The following is a 22,503-nucleotide window of genomic DNA, read 5'->3' on the forward strand; positions in this document are numbered from 1 at the left end:
AGAGGGCATCGAGTGCAATCAGTACTAGAAGCAGAAATCCCTTCTGTAAAATCCTGTGTAACCAGTAATCAAGCTTCCAATGGAAGCCCTATAGTCATGTGTAGCACCCCACCTCAATCAGTTAATCAACAAACATTTATTAATAGCTTACTATATGCCCAGCACTGTGCTAAGTGCTGGGATTACAATGCAAGGCAAAAACTATCTCCTGAGGCAGCCCATTCCCCTTTTGAACAACTGTTTGTTAGGAAGTTTTTCCTTCTATCAAATTGAAATCCACTGGTCTACAACTCCTGACAACTGCAGCTCCTAGTTCTAGCCTCTGGGACCAAGAAAAACAAATCTAATACCTCTTCCACATGACAGACCTTCAAATACCTGAAGACAGATATCACGTCTCCTTAAGTATTCTCCATCTCCCATCTCTGTGTCTTTGCCCTAGCTGTTCTCTAGACCTGGAAGGTCTTCCTCTCTCATCTCTGCCTCTTGGAATACCCAGTTTTCTCCAAGATTCAGGTCAGGTCCCGCTTTCTGTATGAAGGCTTTCCTGAACCACCCCCCACCCCAGCTGCTAGTGCACTTTCACACAAAACTATCCTATCCTCATTTTGTATATGCTGCATATCCAACCCCCGCCCACATGCATGCACACACATACATGTGTATATGTACACACACACACACACACACACACAAATATGCACATGCTGACTCTCCCATTAGAAGGCTTCTTATAAGCTTCTTGAAGTCAAGGTCAGTTTCACTCTGGTCTTTGTTCCTCTAGGATTTAGCATAGTGACTGACCTGTAGTATGTACTTAATATATTTAGGCTGATCGATTAATTGATTTTCCACAGTAAATATACCCAATTACTTCATCTGATCCTTGCACAAAATGGTTTCTAGTCCCCTTACTATCCTGGTCAACTTTCTTTGGATACCCTCCAGCTTATAAATATCCTTCCTAAAATGGGATGTCCAGACCTCAGTATGGGGCACTAGATTTATAGGATTGATGTTACCTTCATTGTTTAAGGTATTATGCTTCTAACAATGGGGTATCCCAAGGCCACACTAGCTCTCTTGACTGCTGTGTCTTACCATTAACTCATACTGAGATTGCAGCTCCCTAAAAACCCTTCTTCATCTGAACTTCACTAGCCATAGCTTCCCCAATCTATACTTGGGCAGCTGATTTTTTTGATCCATTTGGAGGACTTTACGTTTATACCAACTAGACTTCTTTAAATCACAGAGAGTTGTTTGAGGCACAAGTTAGGTGATTTGTCCAGGGTTACTCAGGTGTAGATATGCATTGATAAAGGAAAGTCTTCACCAGGAGCTCCCTAAATTGATTAAGTTACAGGTCCAGGTTAAAAACAGCAGCAGACTTCATCTTGTAGGATTGGTTTGTCATCCTAGCCTTTTGAATTCTGATTCTATAATTAAATGTGTCATTAGCTTTCTTTCTTAGCTTCATGTCACATAACATTTGACAAGTATACCATTCATGTCTTTGATAAAAAGGTTGAGCAGGACAGGACCCAGAGCAAATATCTGCAGAACAGCAGTGGAGAGCTCTCTCCAGGATCAATTTTATTTAATTCAAATGCTGGCTAAACTCCAATTATCCAGAGCAGTGTGCTAGGTGCTGGGGGAGATACAAAAATCACATAAGATGTTCATACTGCTATCTTAGTGGGTTGTTGTGGGGAGTACATTTTGTAAACTATGAAGTGTTATATACCACACAAGTGTATTGTTGTGAATTAATGCAACCATTTTGGAAAGCAGTTTGCAGTTATGCAAATATAGTAACTAAAATGTCCATACCCTTTGACCAGAGATTCCACTACTAGTTGTATATTCCAAGGATATCATTAATAAAAAGGAAGCCCCCATAGAGACCAAAATATTTGTAGCAATACTTTTTGTGGTAGCAAAGAACTAGAAACAAAGTAGATGCCCTTCAATTGGGCTAAAGAAATGGAGTATTAATGTAATGTGAGAAACAATGAATATGATGAATACAAAGAAGTATGGAAAGACTCATGTGAACTGATGCAGAATGAAGTGGGCAGAGCCAAGAAACAACATACACAGTGACTACAACAATGTAAATTGAAAGAGCAAACACTGCTAAATAATCAGAAGTGAATTTTGCAAAATTATATAGTAAAAGCATGGCCCCAAAGAAGGGAAATAAGAAGATATTCCTCTTTGCACCCCTTTGCAGAGGTCAGAGGTCCAAAAATGTGGAACATTTGCATATATTTTCAAATTTTTTGGATGTATTGACTGGTTTAACTGGTTTTTTCCCCCTATTTTCTTTTTCTTTGATTCTTTAAAAATAGTCTTTGTTTGGGGGCAGTTAGGTGGCACGGTGGATAGAGCTCCAGCCTTGAAGTCAGGAGGACCTGACTTTGAATCTGGCCTTAGACACATGACACTTACTAGTTGTATAACCCTGGGCACATCACTTAACCCCGATTGCCTCGCAGACACAAAAATATTCTTTGTTATATAAGATGACTCTGGAAAAAGAAGAGGGTGAAGAATGCAGGGGGAAATTTCGGCAAGGTGAAAACAAAAGATCAATGATTTATTTTTAAAAATGGCCTATACTTAAGAGCTTCTATTAATAATAAAAATAATCTGGGAGTGAGCAAACACCACCCCTTCAACACATGCCAGAGGCTTTCCTATCTGGCCTTCTGATTACTTCTATCTGCCAGCAGATCCTGCTGTTTTCTCTCCCAAATCCTATGTTGAACTCACCCTTGCTCACATCTTCTCTTGGGTGGTCAGACGTAGTGGGAGGCCTCTGTCAGTGCCACATTTCCTGTACCAGCAGAACATGTATGCACCAATCCCCACGCCTTCTGCCTCAATCCAATCTCTTAGGCAAAATGCAAATGCAGCCAACCCCTGGAGTATTTCTGCTGCATCTAGTTTTGCCAGCTAAGCCAAGAATTTGCAAGGGTTTGCAACATTGACCAGCTTCTCATTCTGATGCAAGCTGTGTTATCCTGCAGATATTATCTATTCACAGGATTTGTAGTTTTAAGTCTAACTTTGCCATTAACATTAAGAAGTCTGGGGATTTTAGAAACACACCTCTCACAAGGGAACACAAACTGGTATGATAGAAAGAATGCTCAGTTTGGAGCCCTGAACTTGGTGTAACCTGACCTGAAGTTAATCCTGGCTCTGCTACTTACATTAGTTGTGACCCTAGGCAAGTCAACTGGGCCTCAGTTTCCTCATCTCTAAACAAAAATAAAATGAGGAGGTAGGAGTAGATGACCTATGAGGTACCTCCTAGCTCTAGAGCTATGATTCTATTTACATCGATAGTCGTATTTATATAGCTCTTTAAGGTTTTCAAGATGTCTTTTATTTTATTCATTTATTTATTTTAGGCAATTGGGGTTAAGTGACTTGCCCAGGGTCACACAGCTAGTAAATGTCTGAGCCAGATTTGAACTCAGGTCTTCTTGACTCCAGGGCTGGTGCTCTATCCGCTGCACCACCTAGTTGCCCCATGTCCTTTATTTTAAAAAATGATTATTTTTTTTAAACATTACTATCACTTCCTAATAACCACTGCCCAAAATAGACTACTCCCTTAAGACAAGGAGGCATAGTTAAGCAAAACAAAGCCATCACATTGGTCATGTCTGATGATGTAAATCTCATTTTCCACCTGTAGTCTACCAACTCTCTGCTGAGAGGAGGCAAGTATATTTCATCATCAGGCCTTTGGTGTCAAGACTTGTCATTGCATTGATCAGAGTTTTAAAGTCTTTCAGGGTTGTTTTCTTTTCAGTTATTGTCATCAGCTCATAAATTATAGTCTTGGTTCTGCTTATTTTGCTTCACATCATTTCACATAATTCTTTCCAAGTATCTCCAAATTCTTTACCCTTTCTTTTGGTTGTTGTTACTATTATTTGTTTTTTACAATGTAATGCTATTCCGTTACACAGAATCCATCCAAACAAAATTCATTCAGCCATCCCCCAATCAGTGGCCACTCATTTCATTTCTAATACTTTGCTGCCATAAAAAGTGAGGGCAGCTAGGTGTCACAGTGGATAGAGCAGTAATGGGCTTGCAATCAGGAAGATTCATGTTCATGAGTTCAAATCTGGCCTCAGATACTTAACAGCTGTGTGACCCTGGGCAAGTCACTTCACTAGGTTTCCTCATCCATAAAATGCGCTGGATTACTCCAACATCTTTGCTGAGACAGCCCTTAAATGAAGAGTCATGAAGAGTCAGATGTGACTGAACAACAACAAAAGGTTCTTGAGGGCAGAAACTGTTTTGTTTTTGTCTTTGCATCAGCCGTCCTTCTCTAATCTTGTGGTACCTCACTTGTTTTCCAAGAGACAGCTCCTCAGCAATCGCATCTGCTAGGTATTTTTTAGATCCCAAGGATGTGGTTCATAGGTGTCAAACTAGAGCTGGGAGCTGGGGGCTGGCTACAGGCCCAAGTAAGGCTGGGACCAGATTACATTTAATTGAGAAATATTTAACAAAATAAATAAAAATCTATTAAAACATGGATAATTTCACATTTTAAAACTAAATCAACATATGGCCTGAAGGAATCCTTATGTGGATTCATGGTCCCTGTTTCTATTTGAGTTCAACACCACTGCTGGAGTATAGCTAGGTGCCTTCTTACTATCCCTCTATTTATCTTTGAGTATCAACTTCCAGTTAGTCATTTTTGTCATTTCCAGTGTAAAAGCCACCCGGTTTGTGGAGAAATGAGAAGTAAGATAAGACTTGAGCAGCTTCATCCTTTTTCTATTGTTATCAGCCTATCATCTACCCCATCTTTGATTTTCCCTTTTCCCCCAGTATAGCTTTTTAAAATCCCTTTTTGTTTGTCTTTAGCTTCTCTCACTGGCCTCAGCTTATTCTGAGCTTTAGCATTCTTGACATTATGTTTTTGTCACATGCAGTTTTATTGTTGTGTTTTATTTTCAAATGACAAATATTTTCAGATTATTCCCATTTTTTGAAAGATCTCTTATAATGAAGTAAAACAGTTAAATAAAGCTAATTTTTTTTGACAATTAAAGACCTAATAGTGACCTCATATGAAAATGCACGCAGCATTTCACATCTTTAGCACTGCCCCCTCTATTTTTAAAAATTAACAGAAATCTATTTTCTCAATACCACCCCCACTCCATTAAAAAAAAACCCCAAAACAAATTTCTCATAGCACACATACACAGTCAAGCAAAACAAATCCCCTCAATAGCTAACGTTATTTATAACGGGACTGTGCCACATTTAAATTAATTGTCTATTAAAATCTGCCCTTCCCTCCATATTCCATATATTTCTTTTTAAATTCTAAGTTGGTGAATTTCTTGTGCATACATATCAGTTTTTTAGACAAATCCTATTTTTCTTCCTTACTGGAAATGTTTCCCTTTGTGTTTTTTAGAACTGCATTCTTGTGCATTTCCATCTCTCCTAGGCTAAACTTCTGAAGCATTTTATTCCTTGGGATCCTACTTATATTTCCTCAGAACCCTTTGAAATCCACATCCTATTCCAGGCTACAGGAACTCTTTGGCTGTGCCCCTTATCCCCCATCTCCCTCCTTCTGCAAAAGTAAATAAATATAGCCATTTCCCCCCAAAACAACCTTCTTTCTCTTATGTAAACCCCTGGTGGGAGAATCTAAATGGCAAAATGTCCCTTTTGGGGAAATTGTTGCATTCAGCTAGCTCAGGAGTGGGGAACCTGAGGCCTCGAGGCCACATGTGGCCCTCTAGGTCCTCAAGTGTGGCCCTTTGACTGAATCCAAACTTCACAGAACAAATCCTTTTATTAAGCTAGCTGCTGACTTATATTAAGCTAGCTGCATGACTAGAGCTATCAATGTGAACAGCACTACACAGGGGGCCATGTTGTGTGTCCTGCTTCTGTATCTATATTTAAGGATTCCCTTTTGAAGGGGCAAGGGAGGAAGAGAGAGAGAGAGGGAGACAGAGACAGAGACAGAGATAGAGAGAGAGAGAGAGAGAGACAGACAGACAGAGACAGAGAGAGAGAGGTATCAGTAAGATTATGTTCAAAATTTCTCTCCTGTATCGTAAATTATAAGATAGAAATGACTCTTCCTTCTGGAATACTATAATTTCTATCCCAGTTAGTGAGATTCAGATCCAGAACAGAATTTTCCCTTATTTGTACCTCCGTCTTTTGAAGAATGAACTTGTCACTGGTGGCAAGTTAAGAAGTTATTAGCTGTTCTGCATTTGACTGAGAAAGAGAGAGAGCTGCAGCAGATGTCTGGATAATTCCTTCCATTGTGCCACATTGCTTCCCTTTCAGCAGCCCTTTAGATGACATAAATTTATTTTAAAGTACTTAGCAGTTCTCAGCAAAACTACCTTTTGACCCATTACTTGCCATTTACTTTAGAACCTTAGCATTGTAATGGATGTACAGGACAGCTGAAGGTTTTTCCTCTGTGTAAGGAGGCAGTTAAGTTTTTGCTTTTACAAGTTTAGGTAAGGCTATGCATTTAATTCTCTATCTTCTATCCTAGCAACTATGAAATAGTTTTCTATTCATCCTACATGGGCATTTTGATGGATGAAATCCCAAATTTAATTGAATATTATAGTTTTCCCCCAATTTAGAGGAAACTAGCAAATAATTCAGCAGTGATAGCTGTTACTTATCTTAAGCATCTATGTCAGTGTTTTATATATAGCAGGCTTTTAATTTATGAATTGAACTGCCTACAAAGGGAAAAGAGACAACAATACATTCTTTTAGTTAATTGTAAACTTTGTGGGTTAAGAAAAACCTGCAAAAAACCCATTTCTTTTTAACTTTTATATCTCTCTCAGTGTCTAGTATGGTGATTTGCATATTATAATTAAATATCTAATGAATTAATTGATGCATGGCTGGATGGAAGGGAATGGATTGAACCAGTGGCATAGGGTCGAGGTCCAAGTAGTTGAATGTCCGCACACCTCCAAAGCTGCTGGTGTTGAACAGGGGCCTATTGGGGGAGGAAAAGGAGTAAGAGTCTTTTGTCTTTGCTTTTAACCTAAACTAGACAATGACAGAGTCTTTATCATTAGTATCTCCATTTCTGGACATTGATGGAAACTCAGCTCCTGATGTTGTTAGAATGGCCCAGTGAGTGCCTGAGTATGTTGTGTTAGGTTCTAGAGGTAGCAAGTTAATCAGTTGCAGGTCTTAGCCTCTAGTTTAAGTAGAATCAGAAAATCAATGAGATTTGTTAAGCACCTACCATGTGTAGGGGATACAAAGACAAAAATGAAACAGTCCCTGTCTTCAAGGAACATTCTATCAGTGGAGATAACGTGTACACATATAAATAGAACACCAGCTTCAAAGGCCTTCCCCTCAGATATAATAGACAATACTATTGTTCCTTTAGGAAAAACAATAGAATATTAAGCTACGGGCAGTTTAACTGTCATTCTGGAAATACTTTTAAGAATGATGGCTGAAGAGAATCTATGAGAAGACTGAGAAAAAGAGGTTGAAGAGATATTTTATGTAGACAACTGACAATAATTAAATTTCAAAGAAGATGAAGATAATTCTTGAGAAGACTCTTTAATTGGTATCCTGAGTGAAGTGAAAATTGGAGCTGTTCCAGAAGTGAGCAGGAGTCATTAGAGAGAGGTGACTCTGGTTGTGATCTTTCTTAAAGTTGAAACAATTGTAATTACAGTATTGTAAACAATTGCTTATGTTTCTGTGTTATTATTTATTACAAAGTTCATAAATTGTATATACAGTAGCTTTGATCTTTATTTAAGTCTAGGCGATTATAGGTTTTGATATAAAGAAAGAGATGAGCAGCTGCCTATGGGAAAAGAGGTTTCTCTAGTTTATTAAATATTTAATTTTAAAGAAAGTGGGGCAGAAATGAGCTAATTGATTAATTAATGAGAGAGGTTGCAATTTTGGTAATTAATAAATATCCAAACAAACCCTGAGATTACCTTATAGGAAGGATGGTGAGAATCAATGTGGTAATTATGATTCAAGTAACTCCGTGTAGGCTACATGTGAGTGTGACCTACCCACAAAACCCTGTCACATAAGGTTATACAAAATACATACAAAACGAATACAGGGTAGTGTGGGAAGCAAGTCATAAGCATCTGGGTAGATCAAGAAAGGCTTCATGTAGAAGGTAATGCTTGAGCTGAGTCTTGAAGGGAGGGATTCTATGAGATAGAGGTAAGGAGGGAGTGCATTCCAGCATACACTGGAAGACAGACTATGCTGACTTGGATAGATGTATCAAAGACATATAGGCCTCAGAACCAACGATGAGTGGTCTAGCATCATGTTGACATAGTCACATGATCATTTTGTGTTTATTTTGTAATATCTTGAATTTGCTTGTCCATGAACATGTCATGTCCTAGTAGAAGGGAATGTCACTGAGAGTAGGGACCATTTCATTTTTGTATTTGTATTCTTCACACTTAACATAATAGCTAGCACATTATAAAGAAAAGGGCAGGAAAAGGAAAAAAGTAATGGGCATTATGAAGCACTTAGTACATTGCCTGGCATATAGTAGGTGCTTAATAGGTATTTGCTTATTCTTTTTCTTCTCTTATATGTGCCACATACATATATGTGTGTGTGTGTGTGTGTGTGTGTGTGTGTATATATATATATATATATATATGCATATGTATGTATATATGTATGTATTTGAGGAGAATGGAAGGTTTTATCCATCATGGCTACGGATAGGAAAAGAATGTGTAACCACACATGGAATAGAAGAGATTAGAAAACACAAAATTTTTGTTGTTGTTCAGTCATGTCTGACTCTTTATAACCCCATTTGGGGTTTTCTTGGCAGACATACCAGAGTGGTTTGCCACTTCCTTTTCCAACTCATTTTACAAATGAGGAAACTGAGGCAAACAGAGGATGAATGACTTGCCTTGGGTCACCCAGATAATAAGTGTCTGAGGTTGAATTTGAACTTAGGTCTTTCTACTCCAGGCCCACCATTCTATCTCTGCTGCCTCAAGTAATATATAGATAAATTATCTATCTATCTATCTATCTATCTATCTATCTATCTATCTATCTATCTATTTGTCCATCAATTATGTAGCACAATGCCTGGCACAGAATAGGTGCTTAATAAAGCTTGCTGATGGGATTTATATGTGTCCCAGAAGATTCAGAACAGTCCCAATTGCAAGGAAAGAAAGTGTGTTTTTAATAAGGGTTGCGAAAGGATTATCTTTTCTTAGATCATGTGTCCTGATTTGGTGTTTGGAAAGTATGGTCACTATATATATAAATATTTATATTGTGGTTCAGCAAAGGAGTACGAGAATTTAGTAAACAGGGTAGTAAGGGAAGTGCATGTTTGTATAAAGTTGAATTGTGGTGACAATTATTAAATTATTATTGGGAAGGCTTCCTGGAGGCAGTGAGATTTTTAAGTACCCTCTTTAGAAGTTTATAAATAGTTTTAGGATTAGGTTCCACTTTTCACCAGCCTTTCATTTTCAGAACTTTCTTTTCCTTGGCACTCTTTTGCCTTCTTGATGTGTTCTAGGCATTATGCCCATTTTGATTTATTCTGTCTTTATTTATACAATGTCCCAGATTTAGTGGCAATGGGCAGTTTATAAATACCACCTGGAGAAACTAAATTATTATCCCACCCTGTCAAGATGTCATTTGAAGATGACAAATATATTTCCTAAATCATTTGAAATTTCTTGACTTTCTGGTCTCCCTCTGTGTTACAGTCCTCCTCATCCTAGCTGTACACATTTTTTTCTACCAACAAAACCTTGATGTTACTGTTGTCTCCTCTACTCCTCACTGTTCTCACTTTCCATCACACCCCTTTCCATGGCAAAGTCCCAAATAATATGACTAGCAGGTAAAAAATACTGAAAGGAGAATTTGATGATGAAACATGTAAAACTTGATTTTATAGTGAGTTAGCATTTCTGGAATGCTTAATCTATCCAAACGGTTTTATGAAATTACATGTAATATTTATTATTACATGGAAGCACTGTCAAGTTGGTATCAATTGTTCTGCCCAATTAGATAGCATCAGGATCAGAAAAAGGGCTATTGTGAACCTTCAGAGGTTAGCTTTCTGTGCACAATAAGTAGAATTTTTTTGGTTCAGATCTGTGATTTCATTGGCATAAGAAGTGATTGCAGAAATTCTCCCATGTAAGAATAAAGCAGCTATTTCCATGCCTTCCCTGCTCCAGGTCCCAGGTTTATCTTCACCTCCTGGAGTATAGCAACAGCTCCAAAACCCTACTACTTTACTTTTTCTTCTACTTCAGAGATGCATAAAAAAAGAAGTAGAGCCAACAGCTATATAACTTGCTGGAATGGAGCTGAGGCGTCTTTCCCAAATTTCAGGCTAGGCTCAGGTCAGCTTCAGGACAAAATATAGAAGACAGGACCTCAGAAGTTCTGTCTTTATCCACTGGCACAAAGTGTGAGTTTTTCAAATGCTATAGAACCCGTTAGTAAAGGGTGGTCATACATTATGTGTAAATCCGCTCAGGGAAGGTAATATGCCGGTCTTATATGAATACAATGCCTGTGTCCCTGTCTTTCCCCCAGTGCCTCATCCCAGTGCCTTTTACACAGTAGCCACTTAGCAAATGATTGGTGAATGAATCAGTGAATGTTATGAAGCATAAAAATAGAGGGTACAATAAAATGTGCCTCCTGATCTTTTATTATCAGATTTCTTACTTTATGGAGGGTTTTATCTCAGTCAATCAAAACGGCCACTGGTATGCTAATGCTTTTTCTGAAACGGTATTTTAATATTCAGAAGTCAGGGGGAAAAAAAGCTAGTGTTTCCATAACCCACACCACTAGGAGTTTATTGTACAGATGACACCATAACCTTCCTTTTAAGAGGTCTAAAAAGACAAGGAAATTGATATTCAGTTACAGAAATGCATTTTTAAACTGTGCAGGTGTTACCTACCAGTTATGAATAAATGACTCAGGGGAGTATTTTTAAATAAGTGTTGTATTCCATTCAGACAACCCAGCCATGAAGGAAAGATCATTCTTATGCTAAGAAAGAGACAAGTGTCTGGTTGAAAAGTAATGTTTCTGTTATCTGTTCTGCAGCAGTGGGGATGTGCCTGGATTGGAAAAATCAACTAATTATGACAGCCTCATCCAAAGAAAAGGAACAGTGAGTGTTGGAAAAAAATAGACTTACTAATATAAATCTGGGGGAAAAAAATCAATGATTATATAATTAAATGAAACTGTTTTGGATGTCTTGGAAACATTTATAGGTTATGATTGCACTGGTGTTCTCATTAATAGCTTACCTGTAGTGTTTCTTTAAAGCTAACAGAAATGACAAAGGGAATGTATTATCAATGATAGGTTTATAAGAAAATGCCTTGAGTCTTCTTCCTCCCCATCAATGGTTGCTATAAAGTTTGAGTTAATAGTCATACCTCATAGGATCATAGATTCAGAGCTAGAAGAGACTCTGCAGGTCACCTCATCCAACCACTTCATTTTACACATGAGGAAACTTAACTATTTATGTCTCAGTCTATGTCAATACAAGTTGAATTTTTGTTCAGGGTTCCCAAGAGAGTACAGTATTTTGATTATGTTTCATTGATGAATATTCTTGAATAAAAAGTGTTTAATGAATAGGTTCTAAACATAGGACTAGTACTGCCCTAGACTCTGTTGGGCATAAAATTAGAGTAGAAAAGATGAGAGTCCCTGACTGTATGGCTCCTAGAGTCATAGATTTAGAGTCACAAGGGATCATCTTTTTCAAATTCCTTCCTTTTACATATGAGAAATCTGGGGCCCAGAGAGGTGACTTGTCTTGACCAAAGTCACACAACTAGCTAGTAGCAGAGTGGGGATTTGAACCTAGGTCCTCAGATTCCAAATCCAATGTTTTTTTTCCTACAGCACCAGGCTGTCTCTTAGATAAGATATTCATTAAATTCTTAGAAGATAAAATAAGATAATATGGAGACCATATAATACACATTCTAAGTACAATAAGAACGCTAAAGAAGAAAATATTACAATGACCTGGAACAATTGGAGAATATTAAATAGAGGAAGAAGACCTCAATCTGGAAGAAGGATGGGTAGAATTTGCATTGGCAGGACAGTCTATGTTGAGAAGTGAGAAGGGGCCAAAAGCATGAGCATAATTTTGGAGGTGAAAATGAGTTTGTGAAACACTGTTAGTGATGGAGATAAGACTGGGTAGGTAGAGAGGCCACAACATGGAAGGTCTTTAAATGCGAGCCTGAGAGAGTGGGACTTGATTCACTGACAGTAAGAGGGCATTGTAGGATCTGCAGCAGATAAATAATGTGGTGAAATTGCCATTTTGAGGAGTGTCATCTACAGCAATGTGAAAGAGGGATTGGATACAGGAGGAATAGGAGGCAGGAAGACCAAGGAAGAGATTCCTAGAGTAGTTTAAGGTAAAGTGCCTAGAATAGAATGGAGGTCCAGGGAATGGAGAAGAAAGGACCAGTCCCTTTAGAAGAAAGAACCCTCTAGGACAGAATCAGTAAGATTTGGTGACTAAGGATGTAAAGAGAGACCAAAGGAGATAGAGAAAAGAGACATAATGCCAAAGTTTCCCACTGGGGAAAAGCAATAGTAACTAACATTTGTGTGGCTTTTTAAGGTTGGCAAAGTGCTTTATATACATTATTTCATTTGATCTTCAAAGTACTACAACTGTTATTTTATAAATGAGGACAGTGAAGCTAATAAATGTCAAATGACTTGCCCAGGCTCACACAAGTGGTAAGTGTCTGATTTGGGTAAGACCCAGGTCAGCCACTTTATCCACTATTTCACCTAGTTGCCTAGTATGGTAGTTTTAATAGTGTCTAGCATAGAAGCACCTTGACTTCTCAAATGTTCAAATACTAAAATAGATGAATGATCTTCTCAATTCTAAAGTTCCTTCTAATGATATAGATTCTCCCCTAGTCAAGCTTGCCCATCTTGTGTCACTCTTGTCCATGTCCTCCCATAAATTCACCTCAGCTGGTCCATCCAACAGGATGGTGACATTCCTTGCTTTCTTCTGACATGGCAAGGATTCCAGAAGAGCACTCCCATCAATTCTCATTCTTGTCATGTGACCAACCCATTTTCTCTCCCTATCTTATGATTCCCTAATGATATCTTTTACTCTTGTGTTCTTCATTAATTACATACTTCAGTCTATTTATACCTACTGTATGCCTCTCCTTTGCTCTCTTTGGGAGACTCATTTTTAATTCTTCAGGGGCAATTATGTTCCATATCTCTGTGTCATATAGCAGTACCTGTGGAATGTTAGTTTTGAAAAGATGGGTCCTTGGCCATTTGCCACCCTTCAGTCCCTGCTACTGCTGTTGGAGCACCCTCTTAAAAAAACAAACCAAAACCAAAACCAAAACCAAAAACAAACCCTTTGTTGGAGAAGGAAATGGCAAATCACTCTAGTATCTTTGCCAAGAAAATCCCAAGTGGGGTCATGAAGAATCAGACATGACTGAAATGACACAACAACCCTTTCTAAAAACTACTTAAGACTAGATGATTAATCAGTGTTGACTTTCACCTTCTAAACCATATCACCAGAGAATGTGCCTTGAAGGAGCTTAATTATTTGACTCTGCAATCCCTTTACCCCAACCATTTGCCATTCTGTCACTTCTGCTGCTTCCTTCCTTGTTCCCCTGCCCCACACTTTCTACCTCTTTCATTGAGATCTCTGATCAAGTTACCACCATTGCCTCTGGAAAGGATGGTAATGGACTGCATTATTTTTTCACTTAACATCCATAACCCTCTTCTTGGGCCACCATTCTCCAGTGTGGGTTGCCTTCTCCATTAGAATGTGAGCTTCTGAAGACAGGGACCCTCACTTTTGCATTTGTATTCCCAGTGCTTAGCATAGTGTTTGGAACATGAATACCTAATACATTAAAAAAAAAAACCCATTCATACATTCCATATGCATGTTGCAATCTGTACGACAAACATTTTTCATCTACTTCATCCATTTGGTCTTTCCTGTGTGAATAGACACGGTCAAATTCCTTTCAATGATTGCTTCCAGAAGACTGTGTAATATTCTGGAGCTTGATACAATCAGCACAATGTTATCTACAGACAAGAGCATCTAGAGGACTCTTATCCACAGAGAATAGCTCTTTATCCTGGATTTAGCATTGGATCTTCTCTATCACAGGCATGAACACCTTTGGCATGCATATTTAACCCTGTCTTATGTTCCACCTGATGTTTGTGACTAGAGGGTCACTGAACAATGTTATTCCTGCTATATATAAATCTTTGAAGGACTCTTGACTGATTTTGATGTTTGGACAGAGATACCTTCTTGTAAAAGAGCATGAATAGAAGAATTTATTCTATCAAATCAAATACTTATTTGTATCAACAAATAATCATCATTATGGTATTTTATATTCTCCATACTTTTTTGGCAAGTAAGTTAGATATTTTTTGATCAAGATACTTCCTGCCTCCTTGTTATAGACACAGTTAATTTGCATTGGTTAAACTTCTTGATAAAATTAGTATAGTCAGTATTGATGTCATTTCCATTGTCCATTTCCCATTTTTTCATTTCCATTACTTATTTAAATATTTCAGATTTAATTTGTTCCAATTATATGCTGTATTTCCCTCATTCTTATTTTTTAAAGTAATTTTCACAATTCTGATCTTAGCATTGATGAGTTGATGGTTGGATAACTACAGACAGTTAAATCAAGTATAATTTCTATATCAATAACAAGTCTTCATCTGTTAAAATAGAATTTATTTCAATTTTTTTTGATGTTCCAAATGTCTAGAACCTACTAATTATTTTTTTCAAAGAGATTGTTCACAATATAGAGGTCTGAGACTTTTGTGTCTTTGGCCTCTCTCATTTCTTCCTGAACCATGCTTTCCCATACATTTCTCCCCATCTTCATCTTTTTCCACTTTTGCAATGAAGTCACCATGTATGAGATTTTATGTTAATTTAATTAGGAGAGTCTTATCATGTCCTTTATAGAATTTCTTTACCACTTTATCCCCAGCAACTGATGTTGGTACATATGCTGTAATTATTTTCATGATGGTCTTTTTGCAATAACTCTATTTTTAGTTTTGCAAAACATGATCCCATAATTCAGTGGGGTCTTTTGCTTTTGCATGTACAATAAACCCCACTCTTCCCAATCCTTTCTTTGCCTCTCTGAGTACCTGTGAAACCATCCTTTCCTTTAACTGCAACTTTCTTCTCTCTTTTAGTTTCATTTAGCAAGAATGTCATGTTCTATATGATTCAGTTCTTCCAGTTTGAAGCCCTTTAGAAAATGCCTTAGTTTCACTGAAGAAAAAGATCTAATATCTAAATTACAAAGTAAATTGGAAATAAGTTAGCATCATCTCAGAAATTATCATTGCTAGAAAGCTCATGAGTAGAAAATAAATTTGATTGATAAATTTTCTTCTTATAGACCCATACATTGTATGTTTAATTATTTTAGATCATTTGAATTTTCAGGGATTCCCTCTTTGTAGGATTAACTTTTTTTTAATGACCCTTCTAGCCTGGGTTTCCTCAGATTTTTAATCCAGCAAATGAATTTTTGATATACACAATTTATATGGAAATATGTTCCCCTTTGAGTTGATTGCATCATGATGCTTCCTCTTAAATACTAAAGGGAGGAGGAGAAACCTCCATAACTTAATTTTTTTATTTTTTTGTTTTTGTTTTTAGGCAATTGGGGTTAAGTGACTTGCCCAGGGTCGCACAGCTAGTAAGTGGCAAGTGTTTTGGTTCAAGGCTGGATTCGAACTCAGGTCTTCCTGACCTTAGGGCTGGTGCTCTATCTACTGTGTCACCTAGCTGTCCCAATAACTTTATTTTGGAGTAATATTTATTTCTCCTCAGAGAATGTATCCTGCTTGAGGGCAGAGACTTTTTTCTGTCTTGTATCCACAGGGCCTACCCCAGTGCCTAGCACATAATAGACACTTAATAAATGCTTGTTAAACTGAATTGAATTAAGGCCATTCTCTATCGTAAATTTTAATTTAAAAATTACTATGATGTTATTAAAATATTATCAACATTTTAAATATTCCTTCTCTGACAAATAACACGTTAGAAAATAATTGCCTTTTGAACTTTTTTTTGCTTTTTCAGAATGATAATTAATTCTAATTAAATTAATTTCCAGTTAAATTAGAAAACAAATACCATTGATACCAATTAATTAGTTACCAACTTATTCTTTTGAAATTTCACTGCAGGTTTCTGATTAAGAAAAATAGTGTAGGAAAGATAATTCATAAACTTTCATACAACTCGAGATTATTTCCTTTTACTGGTTTACAATGAGAAGATTTTCCTATAAACAGTTTCTGTGGTCTAAGGCCTCTGTAGGAATTGAATTCAGGAACTTATGCACTTTTTTTCTGCACTAGTAGATTTTCCATTCTCTTCATTGTTGGTTTCTCAAATTTCCTGATACTGCATTCTATCAATTGACCTCTTTTGAATATGACTTGTTAGGATGAACTTGATACGTCTTTGAGCTTTACAGATTTCTACTTTATTATAAGGGAAATGACCTAGTTAACCACAGATGTACCAGCAGATGATTAATGGACTTGGTTGGATGCAGTGTTGTTGTAGAGAAAATGGATGAATGTATTTGGGGGAGTTAGAGTTTCAGCAACAAAACATTTTACTATAATCCTTCCACCATTCCCACTACCAGCCATATCTGTGCTTTCAGAACACCTTTTGGACAAACCAGTGAAGTAATCATTAATTTCTCTTAAGCAAGCAATAATGGAGAAGACCCCATAACCCTCTTTGGCTTCACGTAGTCAGCACAATGTCATATGCAAACAGGAGAATTTGGAGTATATTACTTTCTATGGGGAATCCCCCCTTTTTTTTTTAATCTCTTGCAAGACAGCTTTCCTTTTAGTAATGAATGCCTTTGGCAGACATATATGAATTAACAAGCATTGATTAAACACTGATAATATTCTGGTCACTGTGCTAGATACAAGGGAATACAAAGACAAAAATGAAGTATACCTTGCCTCAAGGAACTTACATTCAGTCTGTGGAAATAATATTTACACATATAACTAAATACAAAATAATTGTGGTAAGATTGCTAGCATTTGAGAGCATCAGGAAAAGCCAAATATATGAATTGTCATCTGAAATGGATTTTGAATTGAGGTAGGTGGCATGGTGGATAAAGCACTAGACCTGAGGTCAGGAAGATCTGTGTGCAAATCCAGTCTCAGACACTCACTAGCTGTGTGACCCTGGACAAGCTACTTAATTTGTCTGCCCTGGTTTCCTTATTTGTAAAATGGAGGTAATAATAGCACCTACCACCCGAGGTTGTTGTGAGGATAAAGTGAGATAACATCTGTAAAGTGTTTTATAAACCTTGCAATGCTATATAAATGTTAGCAATCATCACCAGTCATCATGATCATCATCACTATTGTTATTATTCTAAAAGGCAGAGGTGTAGAGGGAGTACCTTCTGGACATGGGAAACAGCCAGTGTAAAGGCACAGGAATAGGGTTGGAATGTTGATGTTACTAATCAGATAATTTTTGAAAAGTGTTATTTGTTATTGCGTTTGTTAGATATTGTGCATGATCTTAACACATGTAAGAGGAACTCCTTGAGAGAGGAGAATTTTTGAGGCTTTTATCATAGCAAGTAACTATTATGGATATACCCATAAGAGAAAGTACACATCATACTAAATTATTCATATTTGTAAGGGTGTTTTTTAGTGAAACCATCAATGAAAGTATTCATATAGTGCATAATCAGCTGAAACCTGGAAATACTTGTAATTTTTTATGGCATTTGTTCCATAAAGCAGTTTGATCTGCAAATATTTATACAAGCAAATTTAAGTTATGGGATTTATAGATGATTGACAATGCCAAAATGTACACAGGATAGAAAAGAATTTGGAAAAATATGCGTATTTCTATATACCCAAAATAGTATGCATGTTCCAACACAGTCTAACTCTTTCCATCTTCAGCACAGTTTCAGTGATTTTCTCAAGTTTCACTCAAGTTTCTGGCTTCAGATTCACAAATTATTTTCACAGGATATTAAATCTATAACCTTGCACTACAAGGTAACTACAGATCTCAGCAATATAGAGAAAGAGGTTTAGGTTATTTGAGTTCTTCCTTGGAACAGTCCTATATGTCCTGGCCTTCTGGCAGACTATTAAAGCAATGAAATCTGTTGACAAGTTTTTTGTTTACTTTCTATTAATATAGTTTGTTGCAGGATAATAAATATTTTATGAAGGAATTAAGACATTTTCTAAACTTTTTCTAGCTTGATGTTAATTCACAGACAAAGACAGATACAGTTGGATCTCCTTTGTGTGAATTCAGGAGATTTCCTTTTTGGGAGCAAGAACTGGCAAAAAAATACTCTTATAAAATGGTAAGTTTGAACTTCTGGAAAGAAGTCATATTTTCATTTTGTGTGCCCCTTCAGGCAGGAAAGTTCTGTTGATGATACCTCAGATGGCGATGAGCAAGCTTCACTTTTGCTTTCCTGAATCTGAGAATCTGGGGAAGGGCTCCCTCAGGGATGAAACCTGTGGGAATGTTTCAGGTTGAAAAAGGAAGCCCTGTATTCTTCAGAGGGAGCCGTGGTGGCTGGGGACTTCACTTGGTCTCCACTGCTTCCTAAGGGCTGTCCCTAGATTTGAGATACTTTGATTAGCTCTCAGTTTGGGGCTGCATCAATGTGAAAGGAAAGGAAAAAAGATTTCCGTTTATGAAGGAGAGTAGTTGGGACAGGAGAGCAATGAAGGGAAAGGAATGAGGAGTTAGTGACTTGAAGAAGAGCAAAAGTTGGTGGGTATTAAAAAGGGGAGGAGTAGAGGTGGGAAAGATAGGGTGTTTTCAGATGGGAAATGAGACTCAATGGAGCTATCCACATGTAAAGTATTATTTGTTGTTTGTCTCGAGCTTGAATGGTCTTAGTATAAAGACTCCAGTGGTGGGGGCAAAGTATAGAAGAGGACTCTGGAGAATGAACTGGCAAGAACTGAAATAATTATTCTTCTCTGACCTAGGTTGTATTTCTTGCTGACGAATATTGCAACTACTGTCAAGATATTTTACAAAATGTGAGGAATCAGGAGCTTGACAGGGTAGGATTTTACATACCAGAATGAAGTTATTAAAGGTGCCACAGTACTTTGAAATACCTGTGGTTTTATGGGTATGGGCATTCCTCCTGTCAACATGGGCCACACTTATTAATGGTTTTATTTTAATAAATCACAGAGGTGATATTTAATGAATAACCATATCATTTAGCTAGTTAATAGGTATAAGTTCATATGTGTCCATTTAGTATAAAATTTAAACATTGTATGAGATAATTAAGAGAGGCAGTATGGGTTAGTGGATAAAGAGCCAACTTTGGAGTCAGAAAAGCCTGAGTTTCAGTTCAGCCTCTGAAAATACTACCCATGTGACTATGAAAAAGTAATTTAACTTCTCATTAGAGAGCAAGACAGCTCTCTGAGACTATAAATTACCAAAGAGTGGCCAATCTGTATTGAAGGGAGTTTCCACACTGGAAGTTCCCTACACACACACACACACACACACACACACACACACACACACACCCCACAGAATTAGGGGCAGCTGCTAGGTGGCACAGTAAATAGACAATTGGCCCTGGAGTCAGGAGGACCTGAGTTCAAATTCAGCTTCAGACACTTACCAGCTACGTGTGACCCTGGGCAAGTCACTTAACCTCAATTACCTCCCCCAAAAGAAAAAAAACAAACAAAAAATCACAGGAATGGGGACAAAGGAAAGGAAGAAGAAAGGACAGTTCTTTAGCCACTATTATCATTTCCTTCTCCAGTGTGCCCTTACAGATAAGGAACTGAGACAAATAGGGGTTGAGTGACTTGCCCAGAGTCATGCAACTAGTAAGTATCTGAGGTCAGAATTAAACTCCTAATTCCAGGCCCAGTGGATATATTATGCCACCTAGATGTCTCCCACCTATAATACTGATGTACAGATATAGATACATATTGGTTTCCACTGTAATCCTATGCATTATTATATTGGTTTTATCTATCAGCAATGAACATTTCTCTAATTATTTGGATGTCTTGTGTAAAGAGTGTTTTGTGATTGTGTTCATATAGACCCCGCATGTCACTTGGCAAATAGATTCCCAAGTATTTTATACAAGTAGTCTAATTACGTTCAGTAGAATTTTTCTTTCTATCTCTTCCTACTGGGTTTTGTTGGTAATATACAGATATACTGATGGTTTGTGTAGATTTATTTCATATCCTGCAACTTTGCTGTTCATTAGTTTTAACTAGTTTTTTAGATGACTTTCTAGGGTTCTCTGAGTAAACCATCACATCATCTACAAAAAAGTGATAGTTTTGTTTCCTCATTGTCTATGCTTATTCCTTTGATTTCTTTTTCTTGTCTTATTGTTGTAACTAGCATTTCTAGTACAATATTGAATAATGATAGTGATAACAGTCATCCTTGCTTCACTCTAATCTTATCCCCATTAAAGATAATGCTTACTCTTGGTTATAGATAGATGCTACTTATCATTTTAAGAAAAACTCCAGGGGGCAGCTAGGTGGTGCAGTGGATAGAGCACTGGCGCTGGATTCAGGAGGACCTGATTTCAAATCCGGCCTCAGACACATAACACTTACTAGCTGTGTGACCCTGGGCAAGTCACTTAACTCCATTGCCTAACACCCCCCCCCCAAAAAAAAAGATTTAAAAAAAAAAAGAAAAACTCCATTTATTCCTATGCTTTCAAGTTTTTTTTTAAACAAGAATAGGTGTATTTTGTCAAAAAGCTTTTAATGCATCTATTGAAATAATCATATGATTTTTATTGTTTCTGTGATTTATATGGTAAATTATTGCTTGTGGTTTTCCTAATATTGAACTGGCTCTGAAGTCCTGGTATAAATCCGACCTGGTCATAGTGATAGTCTTTGTGATTTATTATTATAATCTCCTTGCTAGTATTTTATTTATAATTTTTAATTAACATTCAGTAGGGTAATTGGTCTATAGTTTTCTTTCTCTGTTTTTGCTCTACCTGGCTTAGGTATCAAGACTATATTTATGTCACAGAAGGAATTTGGTATAGCACCCTTTTTTTACCTTTAATTTTTTCAAACGGTTTATATGGTATTGAAATTAATTGTTCTCTAAATGTTTGGTAAAATTCTCTTGTAAATCCATCTGGTCCTGGTTTTTATTTTTTTTTTCTCCCCTTAGAAAGCTCTATATAGCTTGTTCAATTTCTTTTTCTAAGATACAGTTACTTGTCTTCTATTTCCTGCTATGTTCATCTGGGTAATTTATATTTCATTTAGATTGTTGGTTTTATTGGAATATAGTTGAGTAAAATAGCTCCTAATAATTGCTTTTATTTCATCTTCATTAGTTGTGAATTCACCTTTTTCATTCCTGATACTGGTAATTTGGTTTTCTTCTTTCCTTTTAAAAATCCAATTAGGTAGGAAAATTTAAAAAATTTAAATTAGCTAATATATTTAAAATAAAAACAGCTCCTAGTTTTGTTTATTAGTTCAGTGTTTTTTTTTAACTTTCAATTTTATTTTAATAATATCTTCTTTGATTTTCAGGATTTCTATTTTGGTATTTAATTGGGAATTTTTAATTTGTTGTTTTTCTAGTTTTTTTTTTTAGTTGCATGCCCAATCTGTTGATCTACTCATTCTCTCTTTTATTGATATAAGTGTTTAGGGATAAAAAAATTTCCCCTCAGTACTGCTTTGGCTGCATCTCACAAATTTTGGTATGTTGTCTCATTATTATTAACCATAATGAAATTATTGATTATTTCTGTGTTTTGTTTTTTGACCCACTCTTTTTTTTTAGGATTAGATTATTTAGTTTCCAATTCATTTTAATCTGTTTCTAAAGCCCTTTATTAATTGTAATCTTTATTACATTACCACCAGAAAAAGATGCATTTACTATATCTGCCTTTCCTCATTTGTCTGTGATGTTTTTATGCCCTAATGTGTCATCAATTTATGTGAAGATTCTATACTCAGATGAATAATAGGCATACTTCATTCTATTCCCTTTCAATATTCTCCAGAGATGTAGTGTATATAACTTTTGTAAAAATCTATTCATCTCCTTAATTTGTATTTTGTTTATTTTATGGTTAAATTTATCTAGGTCTGAGAGGGATAAGTTGAGGTCTTGCAGTATAAAAGTTTTATTTTATATTTCCCCCTTTAACTCATTTAACTTTTTCTTCAAGAATTTAGATGCTATGCCAGTTGGCA

At 36.6% G+C, this 22,503-nt stretch overlaps 1 protein-coding gene across 1 annotated transcript in view; it reads left to right on the forward strand.

The window, feature by feature from the left end:
* Nucleotides 1–22,503, forward strand: part of RFX8 (regulatory factor X8) — a 104,747-nt gene that overhangs the window by 43,483 nt on the left and 38,761 nt on the right. Inside the window, exons 5-7 of the mRNA XM_020987845.2 lie at nt 11,191–11,257; nt 18,489–18,599; nt 19,240–19,317. Coding sequence (XP_020843504.1) covers nt 11,191–11,257; nt 18,489–18,599; nt 19,240–19,317 — 256 coding nt within the window. The remainder of the gene's footprint in view (nt 1–11,190; nt 11,258–18,488; nt 18,600–19,239; nt 19,318–22,503) is intronic.

The sequence above is a fragment of the Phascolarctos cinereus genome, unplaced genomic scaffold (genome assembly GCF_003287225.1).
Source record: "Phascolarctos cinereus isolate Bilbo 61053 unplaced genomic scaffold, phaCin_HiC Scaffold_7;HRSCAF=346, whole genome shotgun sequence".
NCBI lineage: Eukaryota > Metazoa > Chordata > Mammalia > Diprotodontia > Phascolarctidae > Phascolarctos > Phascolarctos cinereus.